The 23392-nt window shown below is 44.6% G+C and overlaps 1 protein-coding gene across 1 annotated transcript in view; it reads right to left on the bottom strand.

Annotated features, from left to right (window-relative positions):
- The window catches only part of DCLK3 (doublecortin like kinase 3), a 29996-nt gene extending 6733 nt beyond the window's left edge, over positions 1–23263 (bottom strand). Inside the window, exons 1-2 of the mRNA XM_024756329.1 lie at positions 23215–23263; positions 7660–9488 (exon numbers count right to left, since the gene is read on the bottom strand). Of these exons, the coding sequence (XP_024612097.1) occupies positions 7660–9488; positions 23215–23263 (1878 nt within the window). The remainder of the gene's footprint in view (positions 1–7659; positions 9489–23214) is intronic.
- Between the last annotated feature and the right edge of the window lie 129 nt (positions 23264–23392).

Raw genomic sequence — 23392 nt, 5'->3', positions numbered from 1 at the left:
TTGGCTGATTGAATATACCAAAATAAACTATGAATCCCTATGCAAAATGACGAGCATTTCCTTCCTCAAACCCCCCCATCCCCCCAACCCCTGATTCCAAAACCTGAGTCCACTGAGTCAGGAGCAGATGAAACATGATGGAGACTTGGCCTTTTAGCTATTTTGAAGTTTTTCATGATATTTATTTTGAAAATGTATTATGTTAAATGTCCAGATGCTGATGGATACATTTTCTTTTTCTTTTTTTTTTTTTTGCGGTACGCGGGCCTCTCACTGTTGTGGCCTCTCCCGTTGCGGAGCACAGGCTCCGGACGCGCAGGCTCAGCGGCCATGGCTCACAGGCCCAGCCGCTCCGCGGCATGTGGGATCTTCCCAGACCAGGGCACGAACCCGTGTCCCCTGCATCGGCAGGCAGACTCTCAACAACTGCGCCACCAGGAAAGCCCAGGATACATTTTCAAATACCAAATCTGTTTTTAAAAATTATTTTATGGCCTTCCTAAAATAATATTACGCTGCTTCTTGTCTCCATAGCTTTTCTCTTTGAGTCTCAGGATGATGAGACCCGTAGCAGAACCTGAGGGTGGTTAGGATCCACAGAGTCATTTGTTCCTTCCAGAAAGTGAGAATGTTCTGTGTTTTTAATTCTTCTGTCTCCAGCCTCTGCTGTCAGGAGTTATGTAACATTTTTTAAAATTTATTTTATCTTTTAATTTATTTTATGTATTTGGTTGCGCCAGATCTTAGTTGCAACAGGCGGGCTCCTTAGTTGCATTATGTGTGCTCCATAGTTGCAGCAGGTGGGCTCCTTAGTTGTGGCATGTGAACTCTTAGTTGCGGCCTGCATGTGGGATCGAGCTCCCCAAGCAGGGATCGAACCCGGGCCCCCTGCATTGGGAGTGTGGAGTCCTAACCACTGCACCACCAGGGAAGTCCCGGGTTTTATGTAACATTTTTCAGAGCTGTCAGTGTGACTTGAGACTTATTTACTTCGCCTACATGAGCAGCTTAACTATATTTAGGGTCACACACTGACTGTGAATTTTCTTTTTGTTTTTTTTGTTTTTTTGTTTTCCAACAGGCACCTCACATTCTTGGCTTCGAAACAGTTCTTATCTTAATCCTTGAATTCAAATGACTGACATCCTCCTGGAATAACTCTTCCTTCTGGTATTTGTGCAACTTTTTTTTTTTTAATTTAAGTATAGTTGATTGACAATGTTGTGTTAGATTCTGGTGTACAGCAAAGTGATTCACACATATATATATATATATATATATATATATATATTCTTTTTCATATTCTTTTCCATTATAGTTCATTGCAAGATATTGCATATAGTTCCCTGTGTAGGACCTTGTTGGTTGTCTATTTTATATATAGTAGTGTGTATCTGTTAATCCCAAACTCCTAATTTATCCCTCCCCCCACCCTTTCCCCTTTGGTAACCATAAGTTTGTTTTCTAAGTCTGTGAGTCTGTTTCTGTTTTATAAATAAGTCCATTTGTATCATATTTTCGATTCTGGACGTAAGTGATATCATATGATATTTGTCTTTCTCTGTCTGAATTTATTCACTTAGCATGATCATCTCTAGGTCCATCCATGTTGCTGCAAATGGCATTATTTCAGCCTTTTTTATGGCTGAGTAATATTCCATTTTATATATGTACCACATCATCTTTATCCATTCATCTGTCAATGGACATTTGGGTTGCTTCTTGGCTACTGTAAATAGTGCTGCTATGAACTTTGGGGTGCACGTATCTTTTCAAATTAGAGAATTCATCTTTTCTGGATCTACACCCAGGAGTGGGATTGCTGGATCATATGGTAGTTCTATTTTTAGTTTTTTAAGGAACCTCCATACGGTTCTCCATAGTGGCTGCACCAATTTACACTGTGTGGAACTTCTGAAACCATCAAAGTCTCCACCCAAACAGGAAACTTGTCTACAACATCTTCCCACCAGACTATCATTCACCTCTGGTTGAAATCTCAAGATGGAAAAGATCCCATAGCTTCACATGGCAGACCATCGAGATCATAGTCAGATTAACTTGTGAGGAGGTTCACCCCACGTTGATCCAGAATTCCACCTCCACCCCTTTTTTCTAAATCTGCCCTCTGGGAAGGACACACCACTTCCAAAGATGGGAAACAAGTACCAGGATTTCCCCCCAGGGTGCTTCTGGTTTCTCTAACAGGCTCCCAGGTGGTACCAATGCTGCTTCTCTAAGTTCACATCTGAGAATCCTCAAGCTTATCCTTATAGGATCAGGTCTCCTGACCCATCATCCCCTTCTCGCTCCTCCCTACGCTAAGTACAGCTCTTGAACCAGCAGCACAGACATCACTTGTGAGCTTGATGGAGACCTCAGGCTACCCAAGATCCACTGAACAGAACTGCATCTCTATGAGACCCCAGGGCGATTCTTGTGCACTGTATAGTTCTAGATAATCCCTATTTAATTGACGCCTCTTTTAACAAAGAATGCCCAGAAATGAACATCATATACCACGTATGATTTGAACAAATCAGTGAGCCTCGGTACCCTCAGCTGACTAGGCACTGGGCGGCCATCAAGGCAAAGACCCCACTAAATGACCCACTTCGACGCCACAGCCCCAGTGCACACATCTGACCTTGTCCTCACCCCACATCTCCGTTTCTCTTTCTACAGGTTTATCTAAATTCACTGCTCTGGGTCACATTCCTTCTGGGGCTCGTTTTCAATTGCCCTCTAACTGAAAGGGTGTTAGAGATTAATTTACATGGTACTTTAATGACTCTTGGTCCATCTGCATCCATCATCCCTTTTTCTAGCCACACCAAAGTACCCTGCTTTGAATCCAGACAATCTCCATTTACATAAGCAGCCAGATCACATCTGGACAGTCTCAAAGCTTCAAAAGGAATCTTTCCTTTTCTGAGCCATTAACAGCCTCCTCTCCTTCAAGGGCACATCAATTTAAATGTGATCTTTCAATGATCACTTCTGAACAGCAGATGGAAGCAGAGTACAGACCAAACAGCAAGCGGCTCCCCCTAAGAAAAGAGGTAGAGCTTATTTATCTTTGTCATCTTCTTACTTGATCCTTCATACTTCCTCTGGCCTTCTCCCTCCAAGTTTCCATTTCCAACTGGCCATGAGGACGGAAATGATCTTAGAAACCAATTCACATGGAAATGCCAATGCCTAAAATCAATTTACATTTCAACAGCAAAAGATAGCGTAATACAAAGAATGACTGAAAAAATCAGTGGGGACAAAGTTTTCCCAGGACCTGTCACATTACTGGCCTGCGACATGCCTTTGGTGTCTACACATCGTCACCTCTCTGGCTCCTGTTTGCTTAGGGCCCAGTCAACACCACACAGGACATTCCAACCTCTCCAAGGGAGCACATGCTGGCAGAAGAAGCAATTAACACTGATATTTCTTCAAGCTGGAAATTCTCATAATGAAAATTTTCTTTGCAAGATTTCAAGAGTCTAAATAGCCCTAAGGGAAGAGGGGCACTAGCGTCTTATCAGGAAATGTGATAAGCTCAGTAATACAGGCCTAAAATTTTACTCTAGGGCCCAATTATCAGATATAAATATTTCTGCTGGTGAAAACAACATGGTAAGCTTGCTAGATCCATTAAGAGCTCCTAGCACATTCTGGAAGTCTCTAAAAGCAGCCACACTCAGCCATGTAATCAAAAGTTAGTTCTAACGTCATCAGTCTCCTAAGTTTAGCAAAGTATTGATACAGACAGTAGCCATCCATTAAAGGAAGAAACAATTATTTTGATAATACAGAAGTCAGCACAAGAGCGGAACACTAAATTAAAGTCAACTAAAGAACATTAATTGATGGACAGTAGTCACCATGGTGATATTTACTAATATTAACTCTCAGAAGACCAGCCAAGTTTGCAACATAATTATCCTAACAACAGGTTTAGAGATGACACCTTTCTAAACTCAGACAATGAGTCTATTGTCAAATCCAACACTCCCCAGATCTTTGTCTGAAAAACCACAAAGAACTTATGTTAGGTAGCATTTAAAGTCTGACATAACAATATATTCAACTTTACTCATCTGGAAAAAGGACAGACACGATTTAGAAATGTGACAGGCCCACTCATTCTGAAAAACACCAGCTGACAGATTATCCACAAGACAGAAAAGATGTTACCCTATGCCACCAAAGATGGCTCAGATCTGTAGCTTTTTGCAGCTTCTGAGGGAGACTTGCCACCACGAAAGAAAGTTTTTATTTAAAAAAACAAAAAGTAGGCTTTCTTGCTTGGTGCTTTGTGACCACCTAGAGGGGTGGGATAGGGAAGGTGGGAGGGAGACGCAAGAGGGAGGGGATATGGGGATATATGTATACATATAGCTGATTCACTTTGTTATAAAGCAGAAACTAACACAACATTGTAAAGCAATTAAACTCCAATAAAGATGTAAAAAAAAATGATACAATAAAAAAAGTGGGCTTTCTTCAAAATCAGAAAAAAAGGGTCGAAATATCAATTACAATTAACACCAATAAACAACTCATGTATTAGACTGAAAAATTATAGCTCCGCTGCAGTTTTTGCTCTCTCTCAGGACACAAACACACACACACACACACACACACACTTCACTGCCTTTAAGGGCACTAAAACACATATGAACTGACATTTAAATCCATGAAGGTGTTGCCAAATGACTTCTCAGAGGCAGCTAGCTTGTCCACACTAAATGTATTCCTTGCAATTTTTTATTTCCTGAAGCAAATCTCTACATGCCACCTGCAAGTGCTGACTTTCTCCATTTTAAAAACTGCTGACAAGTCAATCCCTTAACACAAGTGAGAGTCTCTATTGCCCAAGAGATGGGCCAGCTCGACAGATTGGTTCCAGGACCTTGTGGAGAAAATGCAAGCTCAGATGACTATCCCCAAAAGAAAACGATCCTATAGGGTAAAGGATCTCACTCCACATCCTGGAGAACATGTATCACTGTTCTGATGCTTTATTAAGCACAGGCCCAAAATGTTCTGTTCATGGGACCCACCCAGGCCTCTAGTCAGAATTCCTCCTGCTTACGCAATTTGGTGAAAACATCAGAGGATCTGTAAAGAACACTGCTCTGTCATGATTCCAAAGTGCCATTGTAAACAGGGTCCGGCACATCACACATGGGAAAAACTTGGGCTCAGACCCAAAAGACAGAAACAAAAAGCAAGTGAAAAAAGGATGAGAACACTTAGCTCATGCAAAAATGGAATTCTTGGGCTTCCCTGGTGGCACAGTGGCTAAGAATCTGCCTGCCAACATAGGGGATAAGGGTTCGAGCCCTGGTCCGAGAAGATCCCACATGCCGCGGAGCAACTAAGCCCGTGCTCCACAACTACCGAGCCTGCACTCTAGAGCCCGTGAGCTACAACCACTGGGCCCGAGTGCCACAACTACTGAAGCCTGAGCGCCTAGAGCCCGTGCTCCACAGCAAGAGACGCCACCACAACGAGAAGCCTGTGCACCGCAGTGAAGAGTAGCCCCCGCTTGCTGCAACTAGAGAAAAGCCTGCGTGCAGCAACGAAGACCCAACACAGCCAAAAATAAAATAAATAAATTTTAAAAATTTGTTTTAAAATATGATTTAAAAATGGAATTCTTAGGGAATTCCCTGGTGGTCCAGTGCTTAGGACTCGGCACTTTCACGGCCGTGGGCCTGGGTTCAATCCCTGGTTGGGGAACTAAGATCCTGCAAGCTGTGCAGTGTGCCCAAAAAACCCAAAAAACAAAAATGAAATTCTTCAAAGGGAGATTTATTCCCTGGTAATTCAGACCATTCAGGCAACCAGTCAATGATCTGCAATTCTATGAATCTGGATCAAAACAAAGCTGCTTGATTTAGGGGTCAATGTAGACCTCACTTCACCAGATAATTAGCTCGACTCACTCAGAAATCATTCTGCTTGTGGGAGCAGCTTACAGGCAGATGAATGTACTGGGATGATGTTTCCAGGCTGGCTCTACAGCCATGAAATTAAAGGAAACAGGTGAACTCCTTTCCCCTCCACCGCACCCCCTCCCCACCGCTCAAAAAAAAAAAAACTGGCTCACGAAGATCACTGCCTCCATTTACTATGGCTTCATGTGCAGCAATCTGGCTTTGGGTTCTTCTTCATGATGCCCACCTTAATATCAGACTCATTCCTAACACAGTAATAATGAGAGTAGCTGCCACTGATGGAATGCTTGCCATCTGCCAGGCAGCATGCTGGGGTCTGTATTCATTCTTTCATCCAACTGATATTTATTGAATCTCCACTATGTGACAGAACTGATGTCGTTTTCAAGGTACAGTCCGAATAAAACAATGTTCCTGGGGTCCCAGAACCTTCCAGGAGGAGGAAAAAGAAAATAGAAGAATAAATATGGAACATATCAGGTGGTGATTGGGGCTACAAAGAAGAAAGTGGGACAAAGGGGCCAGCGAGGGAACACGTGAAGCGCACTGTCCTAGCGAAGCCCGCCGGGAACACACTTGAAATTCAGGAACACACTGGGTTGACTGACTCACTGCAACAAGGGAGATCCCCAACACCTTGGGGATCCAGGCATCTAAGTGAGAGGGTGTTCGATGAACTTGTAAGAGGTGGATTGTGTTAGGTGACTTGGGAGAGGGCTCATGGAAGCAGGATTTTGCTCTGAACTGGATACTGTCAGGAAGTGAGGGTAATTCTATGATTGGGCATCTTGGTAATTCTTACCTAGGAGGTGGGAGGAAGGTGGGGCAGTGAATCATAGTCACCCAAAAGGGAAAATGTAGCCCCATTTGTGGTCTGGACAATCTTGTTCTTATCTGGATTTGGACATGATGATGAAGAGGTCTTGCTTTTGTCTGGATCCATCGTGGTCCTAGAGTGTCCTTATTTGATGTTGGTGCTTTGGGAGATTGTTTACATCCAAAAACAGAACAGCTGAGCTGTGTGTGCCAGGCCAGCTCCCGTGCTCAATCCTCTCTCAACCTTCTAAGACAGGTACTATTACTATTTCTCTCTTATAAGTGAGGAAACAATGGCCCAGAGAGATGAAAGGATTGATGCTAGAGGCTTTTGGGATCTTAGTTCCCTGGCCAGGGATCGAACCCAGGCCCCCTGCAGTGGAAGCTTGCAGTCCTAACCACTGGACCAACTGGGAATTCCCAGTACTGAGCCATTTGAATTCCTACGGCAAGACCTCTTCTGCAGAAGGGCCAGGGGGACTTTTGGTGGGAGGGTGGGCTCAAAGCCTACAGGGGGAGCTGCTACCAGCAGACATCCCTAGCACTTAGGCCAGAGGATGTGCAAATACCCAAGAAATGAAGTCCACCTGATCACTGTCAAGGTGAAAATATTTTTCTCCCAGGCATGAGGAAACAGTTTCCATTTTGTTTAAATTGGAAGACTTCTTTCTCAATAATTTAATCAAAACCCATTTATCTCTGCAATTTATGAACTACAACCAAAGTTTTAAATACTGAAACGAGTATGTTAAAAAAAAAAAAAAAAAAGACCATAAAGGTAATGCTCTAGCGCACAAGGGTACCAGAGCAGGAGCCCGTTCGGACTTCCGGTATCCCATGTTTTATAACCTCCCTCTTCCACCGCAGCCAGGGCGGGGCTTACCAGCAGGTTTTCCGGCTTGAGGTCCCGGTGGACGATGCTCTTGTCGTGCATGTGCACAAGCGCCTTGCACAAGTCCATGAGCATAAGGGCAGCGTCGCGCTCCGGGAACTTCACACTTTCTATAATGGCATCGAAAAGGTCCCCGCCCTGCACGTACTCCATGATCAGGTAGATCTCCGCGTCCGTTTCATACACTTGATGCAGTTTCACGATGTTGGGGTGAGAGAGGCTCTGGATGATCAGGATCTCGCTGTCGACCATGTCCTCCTTCCCCTTGAGCTTGGACTTGTCTATGATCTTCATGGCGTAGGCCTGCTGGGTGCCGCGGTGCCTGCACTCCTTCACCACCGCGAAGTTCCCGTCCCCGATCACGCGGCCTGGCTCATACTGCTTGCGCACATCGGCCGCCAGGATGCCCGCGGGCCGCCGCCTCCTGCCGCCCGGCCGCTCCGCCTTGCTTTCCTCCGGCCTCGTCTTGGGCTCCTTTTCTACCCTGGCCGGCGGCTTATCTCGGGAAACCATCCTCCTCCCTCCGGACGCACCCGGCTTTTTCTCCTTTTCTGCCTCCTGCGCATCCCCTCTGGTCCTGGGGAGCTTCTCTGTGTCGAGGTCGGCAGGATGCTCCCTCCGGAGCCAGCCTCCTTGCTTGCTCCTGCCTACGGTCCTGCTGTCTTTCTCCTCTCTTATGGGCTGGGCTTCCCCGACAACGTCCCTCTTGGCCTTGGCTGCTGCTGGGCCATGACCTTCCTGGCCTCCTGGGTCTCGGTCCTCTTTCTTGTCAGTGCTTTTGCTGGGTCTCCTCGGCTCCTGAGGTGGGTGCCCGGGACTGCTCCGGGTGCCCTCCTTCCAACCTTCCTCCCCACCCTGGGGCTTCTCCTCAGGGGACCTCCTGCAGCTCCTGGACCTCACCAGCCTCTCTACGTCATAGCTGGGGCACCTGCCCAGGTCCAGCTCGCTGGTGCCCAGAGAGAGCCGCTCCCTCTGCAGGCTCTGCTGGAGCTCTCTTTCCCGCTTACACTTCTCACACCTGATTATTTCCCCCGACGTCTTTTCAATCTCCACCCCCAGGTGATTCTCTCCGCTAGCATGCCTCTCCAGGGTGGCATCCCTGGGCACCTTGCTGCTGGGTTCAGGCTCCCACTTCCCCCTCACCCTGTCCTCCACGGGGGTCCTCCCCTGATGTCTGATGGCAGCCTGGGACCTGGCAGCCTCACTGCAGCTCTTGGTGGTCTCGGTCTCCCCACAGTGGTGACCCCCTTTCAGAGCCTTGCTATAAAGCCTGCTTCTCAGCCTTGGAGAGGGGACCCGGCTGTGCTGGGTCAAGGTCAGGGCCCGGGCTTTGCTGGGGTACAGTTCCTCTATAGCCACCTGGATGTTCTTCAGCGTCAGTGGCTCTTTGCCCACGGCTATGAAAGCATCCCCTTCCCTGAAGAAATCGGACACACTCCTGATTTCCCTGCCCTTGAGGCTGAACAGCTTCCTCACGCGGTCACTCTTCCATCTGGGAAAGCCCAGGGCCTCTGAGACGTCGGCCAAGAGCTGCTCGAAGGTCTGCACCGACCGTCTGTTGAGGAGCAGCGTGATCTTGCGGAGGGGTTGCCCACCCAGCTTGACCACGGTCACGACCCTGGGCTTCAGCAGGCTGCTGTCAGCGTGGACAGGGTGAAGGCTACCCTGGGGGCTGAACATGGGCACCAAGGAGCCTCGAGGTCCCAGGAATGGTTTCTCCAGGCTCCCTCGGCCAGCAGGCAGCCACGTGCCCTGCAGCTTCCGCTCCGTGATTTTCGAGCTTAAACATTTTAGAGAATGTTCACAGAGACCTCGATATCCTGCAGGGGAAAAAGGACAAAACAGTATTAGTCCAAGGGGTTCAAACAGCCTTCTGGGGTCTTCCCTGGTGGTGCAGTGGTTGCAAGTCCGCCTGCCGATGCAGGGGACACGGGTTCGTGCCCCGGTCCGGGAAGATCCCACATGCCGCGGAGTGGCTGGGCCCGTGAGCCATGGCCGCTGAGCCTGCGTGTCCGGAGCCTGTGCTCCGCAACGGGAGAGGCCACAGCAGTGAGATGGCCGCGTACTGCAAAAAAAAAAAAAAAAAAAAAAAAAGCCTCTGACCTTCACCAAACCTTTACTAAAGAAGACTGATGCTGTTACAAGTTATAAGAGTGCTCGTTGAGGATCTGCTTGAAATAGTGGAGCCTTTACCGGTTAGGCCAAGAGAGACCAGGAGTGCAGAATGGAGTTGGCACTGGGCCTGAGGTGCCTCCTCAGGCCTTACGGGGAGCAGGGCGGACCACGCCTTGGGGTCCCCTTCCAGGCAAGGCCTAACCCTGGATGCAACTCCCGCTACCCTAAAGTAAGCTGAGCTTCAAGAATCTACAGCTGAGATAAAAGGTCCAACGTTTGCTGCCCAGGAAATACCAACAAGAGGTCAGAACTTTCTGGAACTTTAAAAAACCCAAATCTTTTTTTTTTTCCTTGCTAAGTCAATAAGGCTTTATTTTTATCTTTTCCATTTTTTAAAGATTAAAGTATAGTTAATCCACAATGTTGTGTTAGTTTCAGGTACACAGTAAAGTGACCCAGGCACACACACATACACGTATCAATTCCCTTCCAGATTTCCCCTCACCACTAAAGAATCCAAATCTTACCCACTTCTTTGCCAAGAACAGTTTTCTCAGCTTGACTTTCAACCCACTCAGGGTGAGGCAAGATGTGAAGAGGTTATGATCGCAGAATTTGAGACATATCTGGATTTGAATCCTGGCATGGCCACTGATTCTTTGCATGAACTTGGACAAATTACCCACGTTCTGTTTTTTGGTTTTTTTTTTCCATCTATGAAGTGAGAATGATAACAACTTCACAGGCTCAGCCGCTCCGCGGCATGTGGGATCCTCCCGGACCCGGGCACGAACCCGTGTCTCCTGTGTCAGCAGGCGGACTCTCAACCACTGCGCCACCAGGGAAGCCCCCTCCCAGGATTTTTGTGAAGAGTAAATGAGAAAATGATTACGATTCACTTGAAGGAGTGCCTGACACACAGAAAGGGCACAGTGATAGCCAGTTGTTAATATTGTCCTTACGATTATTTTAAATATAGATTTTATTCCTACAGTTCAAATTTATTTCCCTTTTTTTTTTTGCAATTACTTTATGTCAAATTTTTTGCCACACGGCATATCGGATCCTAGTTCCTCAACCAGGGATCAAACCCGTGCCCCCAGCATTGGAAGCACGGCGTCTTAACCACTGGATCACCAGGGAAGTCCCCTGTCCTTATGATCTTAATATCTCTTTTGTATGATCATTTCATTTTGGTAGCAAAGGAACTCATGGGCCAACATGACAAGGTGGTCTTCTCCAAATGGTTTTTCCTTTTGGTATTAAAAAAAGGAAAGAAAGAAACCAAGGTCATATTAATATTACTATTACATTAATAATGAGAATGTGCTCATTCTCATGGTGTTTCCTGATAAACTGAATAAATGAATAAAACAAGACTCTGTATTTCCTGGTCAAATGTACCCAGCCTTACCTCATTTTATTGTGTTTCACCTTATTATGCTTTGAAGATATTGCATTTTTTATCAGCTGAAGGTTTGTGGCAACCCTGGGTCAAGCAAGGCTATCGGCTATTTTTCCAAATAGCATTTGCTCCCTTTGTGTCTCTATGTCACATTTTGGTAACTCTCACAATATTTCAAATTTGGTCATTATTGTTATATTTGCGATGGTGATCTGTGATCAGGGATCTTAGATGTTACTCCTATGACTCACTGAAGGCTCAGATGATGGTTAGCATTTTTTACCAACAAGGTATTTTTATATTAATGTATGTACATTGTCTTTTTTCCCCAATTTATACTTTCTTTTTTTAAATTAATTTTTGTTGGAGTATAGTTGCTTTACAATGTTGTGTTAATTTCTACTGTACAGCAAAATGAATCAGCTATACTTATACATATATCCCCACTTTTCTGGATTTCCTTCCCATTTAGGTCACCACGGTGCATTAAGTAGAGTTCCCTATTTTATACATAGTATCAATAGTGTATAGGTGTCAATCCCAATCTCCCAATTCCTCCCACCCCATCCCCTTTCCCCCTTGGTATCCATACATTTGTTCTCTACGCCTGTGTCTCTATTTCTGCTTTGCAAATAAGATCATCTATACCATTTTTCTAGATTCCACATATATGTGTTAATATATGGTACTTGTTTTTCTCTTTCTGACTTACTTAGCTCTGTACGACACTCTCTAGGTCCATCTGTACATTGTTTTTTAAGACATAATGCTATTGCACACTTAATAGACTATGGTAGAGTGTAAACAAAACTTTAATATGCACTGCAAAATCAAAAAATTTGTGTAACTTCCTTTATTGGGATATTCGCTTTATTGCAGTGCTCAGGAACCAAACCCGTGACAGCTCCAAGGTGTGACTGTACTTGAGACAAAAGTGGTTCAATCTCCTTTTCTTGTCCAGGTCAGGAAAGGAAACAGAAAAATGACAGAATGTGGGATTCAGTTACACCATGAGAGTGGTTAATTATTAAAGTTGCCCCACAGGATCCGTATGTCATATCCTACGTGCAGCAATCTGCCATTTATGCTTCCTTTAAAAAGAAGATAAAAATGATAATTTTTTTGACATCTTTATTGGAGTATAACTGCTTTACAATGGTGTGTTAGTTTCTGCTTTATAACAAAGTGAATCAGCTATACATATACATATATCCCCATATGTCCTCCCTCTTGCGTCTCCCTCCCACCCTCCCTATCCCATCCCTCTAGGTGGTCACAAAGCACAGAGCTGATCTCCTTGTGCTATGCGGCTGCTTCCTACTAGCTATCTGTTTTACATTTGATAGTGTCTATATGTCCATGCCACTCTCTCACTTCGTCCCAGCTTACTCTTCCCCCTCCACGTTTCCTCAAGTCCATTCTCTATGTTTGCATCTTTATCCCTGTCCTGCCCCTAGGTTCTTCAGAACCAATTTTTTTTTTAGATGCCGTATATATGTGTTACCATATGGTATTTGTTTTTCTCTTTCTGACTTACTTCACTCTGTATGACAGACTCTAGGTCCATCCACCTCACTACAAATAACTCAATTTCATTTCTTTTTATGGCTGAGTAATATTCCATTGTATATATGTGCCACATCTTCTTTATCCATTCATCTGTCGATGGACACTTAGGTTGCTTCCATGTCCTGGCTATTGTAAATAGAGCTGCAATGAACATTGTGGTACATGACTCTTTTTGAATTATGGTTTTCTCAGGGTATATGCCCAGTAGTGGGATTGCTGGATCATATAGTAATTCTATTTTTAGTTTTTTAAGGAAACTCCATACTGTTCTCCATAGTGGTTGTATCAATTTACATTCCCAAGAACAGTGCAAGAGGGTTCCCTTTTCTCCACACTCTCTCCAGCATTTATTGTTTGTAGATTTTTTGATGATGGCCATTCTGACTGGTGTGAGGTGATACCTCATTGTAGTTTTGATTTGCATTTCTCTAATGATTAGTGATGTTGAGCATCCTTTCATGTGTTTGTTGGCAATCTGTATATCTTCTTTGGAGAAATGTCTATTTAGGTCTTCTGCCCATTTTTGGATTGGTTTGTTTGTTTTTTTGAAATTGAGCTGCATGAGCTACTTGTAAATTTTGGAGATCAATCCTTTGTCAGTTGCTTCATTTGCAAATACCTTCTCCCATTCTGAGGGTTGTCTTTTAATCTTGTTAATGGTCTCCTTTGCTGTGCAAAAGCTTTTTAGTTTCATTAGGTCCCATTTGTTTGTTTTTATTTCCATTTCTCTAGGAGGTGGGTCAAAAAGGATCTTGCTGTGATTTATGTCATAGAGTGTTCTGCCTATGTTTTCCTCTGAGAGTTTTATAGTGTCTGGCCTTACATTTAGGTCTTTAATCCATTTTGAGTTTATTTTTCTGTATGGTGTTAGGGAGTGTTCTAATTTCATTCTTTTACATGTAGCTGTCCAGCTTACCGAGCACAACTTATTAAAGAGGCTGCCTTTTCTCCATTGTACATTCTTGCCTCCTTTATCAAAAATAAGGTGACCTTATGTGTGTGGGTTTACCTCTGGGCTTTCTATCCTGTTCCATTGATGTATATCTCTGTTTTTGTGCCAGTACCATACTGTCTTGATTAATGTAGCTTTGTAGTATAGTCTGAATTCCGAGAGCCTGATTCCTCCAGCCCCATTTTTCTCTCAAGATTGCTTTGGCTATTCAGGGTCTTTTGTGTTTCCAAACAAATTGTACAATTTTTTGTTCTACTTCTGTAAAAAATGCCTTTGGTAGTTTGACAGGGATTGCATTGAATCTGTAGATTGCTTTGGGTAGTATAGTCATTTTCACAATGTTGATTCTTCCAACCCAAGAACATGGCATATCTCTCCATCTGTTTGTATCATCTTTAATTTCTTTCATCAGTGTCTTATAGTTTTCTGCATACAGGTCTTTTGTCTCCTTACGTAGGTTTATTCCTAGGTATTTTATTCTTTTTGTTGCAATGGTAAATGGGAGTGTTTCCTTAATTTCTCTTTCATATTTTTCATCATTAGTGTATAGGAATGCAAGAGATTTCTGTGCATTAATTTTGTATCCTGCTACTTTACCAAATTCATTGATTAGCTCTAGTAGTTTTCTGGTAGCATCTTTAGGATTCTCTATGTAGAGTATCATGTTATCTGCAAACAGTGACAGCTTTACTTCTTCTTTTCTGATTTGGATTCCTTTTAATTCTTTCTCTTCTCTGACTGCTGTGGCTAAACCTTCCAAAACTATGTTGAATAACAGTGGCGAGAGTGGACAACCTTGTTTTGTTCCTGATGTTAGAGGAAATGGTTTCAGTTTTTCACCATTGAGAATGATGTTGGCTGTGGGTTTGTCATATATGCCCTTTATTATGTTGAGGTAAGTTCCCTTTATGCCTACTTTTGGAGAGTTTTTATCATAAATGGGTGTTGAATTTTGTTGAAAGCTTTTTCTGTATCTATTGTGATGATCATATGGTTTTTCTCCTTCAATTTGTTAATATGGTGTATCATGTTGATTGATTTGTGTATATTGTAGCATCTTTGCATTCCTGGGTTATGTCTTTTGGTTGGAGCATTTAATCCATTTACATTTAAGGTAGTTATCGATATGTATGTTCCTATTACCATTTTCTTAATCGTTTTGGGTTTGTTATGGTGAGTCTTTTCCTTCTCTTGCGTTTCCTGCCTAGAGAAATTCCTTTAGCAATTGTTGTAAGGCTGATTTGGTGATGCTGAATTCTCTTAGCTTTTCCTTGTCTGTAAAGGTTTTAATTTCTCCATCGAATCTGAATGAGATCCTTCCTGGGTAGAGTAATCTTGGCTGTAGGTTTTTCCCTTTCATCACTTTAAATATGTCCTGCCACACCCTTCTGGCTTGCAGTGTTTCTGCTGAAAGATCAGCTGTTAACCTTATGGGGATTCCCTTGTATGTTATTTTTCCCTTGCTGCTTTTAATATTTTTTCTTTGTATTTAATTTTTGACAGTTTGATTAATATGTGTCTTGGCATATTTCTCCTTGGATTTATCCTGTATGGGACTCTCTGCACTTCTTGGACTTGATTGACTATTTCCTTTGCCATATTAGGGAAGTTTTCAATTATAATCTCTTCAAATATTTTCTCAGTCCCTCTCTTTTTCTCCTCTTTTTCTGGGACCCCTATAATTCTAATGTTGGTGTGTTTAATGTTGTCCCAGAGGTCTCTGAGACTGTCCTCAATTCTTCTCATTCTTTTTTTCTTTATTCTGCTCTGGTAGTTATTTCCACTGTTTTATCTTCCAGATCACTTATGCATTCTTCTGCCTCAGTTATTCTGCTATTGATTCCTTCTAGAGAATTTTTAATTTCATCTATTGTGTTGTTCATCATTGTTTGTTTGCTGTTTAGTTCTTCTAGGTCCTTGTTAAACATTTCTTGTATTTTCTCCATTCTATTTCTGAGATTTTGGATCATCTTTACTATCATTATTCTGAATTCTTTTTCAGGTAGACTGCCTATTTCCTCTTCATTTGTTTGGTCTGGTGGGTTTTTGCTCCTTCATCTGCTGTGTGTTTCTCTGTCTTCTCATTTTGCTTAACTTACTGTGTTTGGGATCTCCTTTTTGCAGGCTGCAGGTTCATAGTTCCCATTGTTTTTGGTGTCTGCCCCCAGTGTGTAAGGTTGGTTCAGTGGCTTGTGTAGGCCTCCTGGTGGAGGGGACTGGTGCCTCCACCAGTGTTCTGGTGGATGAGGCTGGATCTTGTCTTTCTGGTGGGCAGGACAGTGCCCGGTGGTGTGTTTTGGGGTGTCACTGACATTATTATGATTTTAGGCAGCCTCTGTGCTAATGGGTGGGGTTGTGTTCCTGTCTTGCTAGTTGTTTGGCATAGGGTGTCTAGCACTGTAGCTTGCTGGTCATTGAGTGGAACTGGGTCTTAGTGTTGAGATGGAGATCTCTGGGAGAGCTTCTGCCGTTTGATATTACGTGGTCTCTGGTGGACCAATGTCCTGAACTCGGCTCTCCCACCTCAGAGGCACAGACCTGACACCCTGCTGGAGCACCAAGACCCTGTCAGCCACATGGCTCAGAAGAAAAAGGAGCAGAAAAAGAAAGAAAGAAAAAAAATAAAATAAAGTTATTAAAATAAAAAATAATTTAAAATTATTAAAAATAAAAAAATTAAAGTAATTAAAAACAGAAAAAAAAGAAAGAGAGCAACCAAACCAAAAAATAAATCAACCAATGATAACTAGCACTAAAAACTATACTAAAAAACAAAAACAAAAAACGGACAGCCAGACCCTAGAACAATAACTCTAAATACTAAACTAAGATAAACATAAAACCAAAAACAAATTAGATGCAGAAAGCAAACCCCAAGTCTACAGTTGCTCTCAAAGTCCACCGCCTCAATTTTGGGATGATTTGTTTTCTATTCAGGTATTCCACTGATGCAGAGTACATCAAGTTGATTGTGGAGATTTAATCCTTTGCTCCTGAGGCTGCTGGGAGAGATTTCCCTTTCTCTTCTTTGTTTGCACAGCTCCTGGGGTTCAGCTTTGGATTTGGCCCCGCCTCTGCGCCTCTGCGTGTTGGTCGCCTGAGGGCGTCTGTTCTTCGCTCAGACAGGACGGGGTTAAAGCAGCAGCTGATTAGGGGGCTCTGGCTCACTCAGGCTCGGGGGAGGGAGGAGTGCTGAATGTGGGGCGAGCCTGCGGCGGCAGAAGCCGGCATGACATTGCAACAGCCTGAGGTGCGCCATGTGTTCTCTCCAGGAAGTTGTCCCTGGATCACAGGACCCTGGCAGTGGCGGGCTGCACAGGTTCCCGGGAGGGGAGGTGTGGATGGTGACCTGTGCTTGCACACAGGCTTCTTGGTGGCTGCAGCAGCAGCCTTAGTGTTTCATGCCCCGTCTCTGGGGTCCATGCTGTTAGCCGCGGCTGGCGCCCATCTCTGGAGCTCCTTTAAGCGGCACTCTGAATCCCCTCTCCTCCCGCACCAGGAAACAAAGCGGCAAGAAAAAGTCTCTTGCCTCTTCGGCAGTTCCAGACTTTTTCCCGGACTCCCTCCTGGCTGGCTGTGGCGCACTAGCCCCCTTCATCCTGTGTTCACGCAGCCAACCCCAGTCCTCTCCCTGCGATCTGACCTCCGAGGCTCAAGCCTCAGCTCCCAGCCCCCACCCGTCCCGGTGGGTGAGCAGACAAACCTCTCAGGCTGGTGAGTGCTGGTCGGCACCGATCCTCTGTGCGGGAATCTCCACTTTGCCCTCTGCATCCCTGTTGCTGCGCTCTCCTCCGTGGCTCCGAAGCTTCCCCCTGGCAACCCACCGTCTCCAACAGTGAAGGGGCTTCCTAGTGTGGAAACGTTTCCTCTTTCACAGCTCCCTCCCTGAGATGCAGGTCCCGTCCGCATTCTTTTGTCTCTGTTTTTTCTTTTGCCTTACCCAGGTATGTGGGGAGTTTCTTGCCTTTTGGGAAGTCTGAGGTCTTCTGCCAGCATTCAGTAGGTGTTCTGTAGGAGTTGTTCCACACGTAGGTGTATTTCTGATGTATTTGTGGGGAGGAAGGTGATCTCCACGTCTTACTCCTCCACCATCTTGAAGGTCTCCTCCAAAATGATAATTTTTAAGTGCATTTGAATTGTAGCAGAAAGTCCAGTTGTGCCAGCACGGGCAATTTGGCCCAGCATATTGACACAGAATGTTTTTTTGGTTTTTAATTATAACATACAATCTGTTCTGAGATGATTTCCATCTAGACACAGGTGTCCGATTAGATGACAAGTGGTGGCCGGTACTGATCTTCCCACATGCTGAGGATTTATGAGCTTACCAGTCCTGTTTACAGCCAAACTATTTATTTATGTACATCTGTTGTTCCTTTCTTCTCATAGTCTCTCTGATCTGCCTCCATTTTTGGCTGAGAGGGTTGGTGCTGAGAGAGGAGAAGAGAGGTCTCCAGCAGTCACACTAGTTCATGTTTCCTCAGGAAACAGGAAGGACGCCAAGGAAGGGAACCTTCAGATGCATGTGTGCAAAGGGACTAAGTCTTCTCATTTGTTTTCCTTCGGGTGCTTCTCACAAAGTGGGACCCGCGATACGTATTTGTCAGGCTAAGGAAAGGGAAAAGAATTCTCTATTCCGGGGAAGGTTCAGGGGAGAACCAGGAGGACAAAGGAACATTCTGTGAATACCCTAGGGATGCAGGAGAGTTTATGGAAGGGGGCTCAGGAGGGGCCCAAAGGAGGTCCAAGATGGGATGTCAGGAGACACACACCAGTACTCTTGGAACAGGACAGACACTGTGGGTCACATGTTGAGTGGTGACTTAGGACAAAAGAGGCAAGTCGTGATGAGACCTCAGGGTCCCAAATAGTGAAACTGTGCAGTTTGAGTGTAGTGACAGATGACTAGGCCCTGTGGTACCCAGAGTCTGAGGGCAGTGGTGGGGGGGAGGGATGGGCACGCTCTGGGATGCTTGTGCCCAGCCAGTTTCTGCAGACCCTCGCTCAGAAGCTGTCCTCATTCCCGGTGGTTAGGAGAGCACTCTGGGCACACTCCATCCCTGAATCCAGGAGAAGCTCCACAGGAGTGGTCCCATCCCAGGGTGCGGACGCGAAGGATGTAAAGACAGCGCAGCTCAGCCTCTATCACCACCGTCACGCATGCGCAGCCCACTGCCCAGGCGTTCTCAAACTCACTTAAATCCTCTGTAATCCGGGGCCAGAGTGAGAACTCGGTCCCTCTCCTTCCCAACATAATTAGGAGCTATAGGAATGGCACTTCTGGCTCTGTCTGCATTGTGCTACTGGGGAGTCCTGGGAAAACACAACCTCAAGATGCAATTATTATTATTATTATTATTTTGGCCGCGCTGCGGGGCCTGCAGGATCTTCGTTCTGCGACCAGGGATCCAACCACACATCCTGCAGTGGAAGTGCAAAGTCTTAATCCCTGGACCACGAGGGAAGTCCCAAGATGCGATTATTTTTATCCCCTCTTCCACAAGCCCTCCTTCCTCCTTTAAAGTTCTTGGTCCAGAGCAAATTTTTCTCCTTTAGAAAAAAAATCAGGAGATTCTGACTGCCTGGTCCATAGGCAAATATTAGGGAGAGGAAGAGCCTGGCACGTCCCTGGGGCCCTGGGCTCAGTCTCCAGGAACAGTCCCATCTCCCAAGGAAAACAGCACCCTCAAGGCCTCTGGGGCTGGCTGTAAGCAGCGCTATCCCAGGACCTACCCAGATAACCTGACTGTGTCCACTCGTCTCCAACAACAACTTACAAAATCAATTAAGTGGAACCATATGAAATTACCAATAGTTCTACCAATTACCCCCAAATGGAAATTTCATATGGCTCAACCTAACATGATCTAGGATAATAACTCCTCCTGTGTCCCTACACCAACAATAAATAGTTAATTGAGGTATAGATAGTAAAAATTAAACATCCTAATCCCCAGTCCTCAGCCACTAGCCAGCAGCTTCCAGGAAAGGGTACAGAAAAAGGTGCTCTTGTAGCATCATTTTTTGGTTAATTTCGTACAGCAAAATAAATTGACTCAACTTGACAATACTGCTGCTTTTGCCTCAAACGCCCCCAATACAAATGTCTACAGGGTTTTTCCCCAGCACCCATCAAGCCCGTGCATGCAGCAGAACTTTCACGAAGCCACTCCTCTGCTCAAGAGCCTATGGTGACTCCTTAGTAGCAGCTTTGAGGGCCAAACCCTTGACATGGAAGGCGCTCCCTCGTCCAGCGGCCCCTCACCCATCCCAATCCGACTCCACCGTCACTCTCCCACCCATCCGAGCCTCACCATCATGTAAGACCTGAGACCCGTATCCACCACCAAACCCTCCCTGACTTCACAAGTTCACAGTCAGAGCTCCCTCATCTGACTCTCTGTTCATTCAAGGAACATTTCATTTGAATGCTTGAGACCCTTCCTTTTGCACACCTCAGCTCACTGTTACTTTATCTTCAAAGGTGTAAGTATTCTCAACTAAACTCAGGCTCTCCAAAGGCAGAGACTGTGGATTATGCAAACTCTCTTCCTCTGTCCTAGTACATATGATAAGCACATGAGATTTGGGAAACCCGTTTTCAGTCCTAACATCAGCACATGTATCACATCTCAGGCTTCTGGCTCTCCTTGTCCTAGTACATATGATAAGCACATGAGATTTGGGAAACCCGTTTTCAGTCCTAACATCAGCACATGTATCGCGTCTCAGGCTTCTGGCTCTCCTTGTCCTAGTACATATGATAAGCACATGAGATTTGGGAAACCCGTTTTCAGTCCTAACATCAGCACATGTATCACGTCTCAGGCTTCTGGCTCTCCTTGTAAATAATTGAGTGTCATTAGTTTCCACATTGGTAGACATCCCACAACAGACCTTAACTAGATGAAACAAGTAACGTTGACAGAAAACACGATCACAGACATCCACTGACTACCAGTAAATGTGCCAAGGTAGCATTTGTCAAGAACAGCTAATACAAGCAGGGAAGAGCAGCGTATTTCTTCAGAGTTTTGTGAAAGCTTCATTTTAGAGTTGCATAAAGAATGTGAACATGGGGTCAGAAGCTCTAATTTAAATCCTGGTCCTACCAGGCTCTAAGTAGCTGTGTGACCTTGGGAACATTATGTGATATTTCTGAGCCTCAGTTTCTACATGGGCTAAACTTGGTACCTCACCCCTGCCGGCTGCTTAGCATACAGTAGGCACTCAGACTGTGTTTATTTTCTTCCATCTCCCTCTCCAACCTCTTGTAACCTTGGTTTTCCCCCAAATCCACGTACATGTCAAGGGCAAAGAGTACACGATGCTAAATGTGACTCAGCAGGGTGAATTTGTCATTTATGTAGTGACTGAAATAGAAAACCAGTAGGGACAGGATATTAAGAGAAACACTTGGGCAGATCTAAGCATACGGCTCCTGTGGGGAGAGAAACTTCACGTTCACTGATCCTAGAATTACCTGACTGGTGTGAGCCAATAAGCTCAGTTACTGCATAAGCATTTTGCTGTTATTACCTCTAATGGGTTTGGCTCCTAGCAACTGTGCCTCCTATCTGATACCACAATTCAGATGAATTAACATAACCCAGGTTCACAACGGTCATCTCTCTGTTTTTCCACTGAAAAGGCTACCAAAATGACTGGAAATCACAGGAACCCAGTTTCTTTTCTAATCATTTATTATTCCTTTTGTTCAGGCTGCTAATCATCAAGTTTAGGGTCAAGACAAAGTAATGAAAATATACTGCTAAAATGAAGCTTTTCCTTACCTTCTTTCATCAGAACAAAGGGAGTGTACCTTTTCCTAGTCATTTTTTAAAAAATATTTATTTATTGGGTTGCGCTGGGTCTTAGTTGCAGCAGGCGGGCTCCTTATTTGCGACACTCAGGCTCTTTAGTTGTGGCATGCAAACTCTTAGTTGCGGCATGCCATGTGGGATCTAGTTCCCTGACCAGGGATCGAACTCAGGCCCCCTGCATTGGGGGCGTGGAGTCTTAACCACTGCACCACCAGCCAAGTCCCTTCCTAGTCATTTTTTAACCATAACCCATATGTCTAATTACACCACAAAGAAAAACTACGTCCAAGGTCAGCATCCACTTTGGAATTCTTGCCTTGGCTCCTATAATAACATGCTAGAAAAAGAAATGGGAGAGTCACACCCAAATTGCTATAGGATAGAAATAATACATAATCACTCTTTAAGCATTTACTAATCCTGAGTATTAAAAGAAATGGAAATTGGTGTTTTAAAACATCTGGTAATATGCAATGCAACAACACAAAAATGCCTGGAAAATAAAAGTCAATGTAATGCATCTAATGACATGTAATCCCCCTTCCTAGCCGGGAAGCTCCACTTGAAATACTTTCCCTTTTATCAACCTTTCATTCCTTAATGGTGTCACCAGACTTATGGCCTCAGTAGGCAGTGCTAAGCTAAGAGACGATTCACCTCCATTCTTCTGTGGGAGATGGAGTGGAACTGGCTGAAATCATTTTCCTTTTCACTGAGTAATCATTTGTCCTGGGCTTTTTCCAGGGCTTTGTTTGGGAACAAACTCATTTTGCTCATATGCAAATCTGAGGCAGGAGAAACATTTGCGAACTTATATTTGATTATGCAAACATCCCAAGGAGGATTTCCTAAACGAATAAAAAATTGGAACGCAGCCCTTTACTAAGCCTCGAAAATGCGACTGTTTTGTAACTGGGAGGCCTGGCCAATGGCTGTATTGATCAAAACTGGGGAAATTAACAAGGGTAAGGTAATAAAATGAAATGCCATGCTATTTATTGTCTGTCATCACTGATGACACTCTAATTAACGTCATCGCTACCTAATCTTCTTTATTACCAGGAGGACATCAACCAAGCCATCAGAAACAGAGTAATTAAAAAGACGTCTTCCAGTTCTCATTTCAGAAGTGCCCCAGTTTGGGGTTGTTTTTTACCTGCTGACCTTCCCATGCCAATTCCCCAAGTGCCTCTCAGCATGTTGGCACAAGAGCCCTCTATGGTCTCTCGGTGAGGGATGTTTGCCAGTCCTTGTTACAACAGATACCTGATACATTTTTTCTAAGCTACTCGCTGATTTGACAATGACCTTTACTGTCCCAGCTACCTTGAAATTGTGATGCATTTTATGCAGTGCCTCTGTTGTTTACAAGGGGATTCTAAAGTGAACCAGCTTCCATGTCGTTCCTCGTTTTCAAAGCGAATCTCTGACCACGCTCAATAATTCTCATCCTCCCTCCCTCAGTTTTCCGCTCACCCTGATCTGGTCCTGCATATTTTCTACCCATCTCATAATCACATCACAGTTTCCACTTCCTCCTCTGCTAGTTTTATTTTGTCTGAAGAATCTTCATACTCCATGCAAGCCAGAAGGTATTCTCCTCTCTCCCCAGATGTCCCAGGTCACACCAAGACAAAAAGGACTGACGACCGAAGTATGAACTTTTCCCTGTTGTCACTCACCTGCCTCCTTTGAGCATCCTGCTAAAGTGGCAAAGCCAGCACCTCCCATTTCCGATATACCGTGTTCTACGGGGCAGGGCTTCTCAAATGCTAATGTGTACACACACCACTGGGGACCGTGTTAAAGTGCAGGTCCCAATTCAGTCAGTCCAGGTCGAGGGTGGGGCTGAGATTCTGC

Source organism: Neophocaena asiaeorientalis, unplaced genomic scaffold (genome assembly GCF_003031525.2).
Source record: "Neophocaena asiaeorientalis asiaeorientalis breed wild unplaced genomic scaffold, Neophocaena_asiaeorientalis_V1.1 scaffold265, whole genome shotgun sequence".
In the NCBI taxonomy this organism is placed as follows: Eukaryota; Metazoa; Chordata; class Mammalia; order Artiodactyla; family Phocoenidae; genus Neophocaena; species Neophocaena asiaeorientalis.
This window is presented reverse-complemented; position numbering and strand designations above follow the sequence as displayed.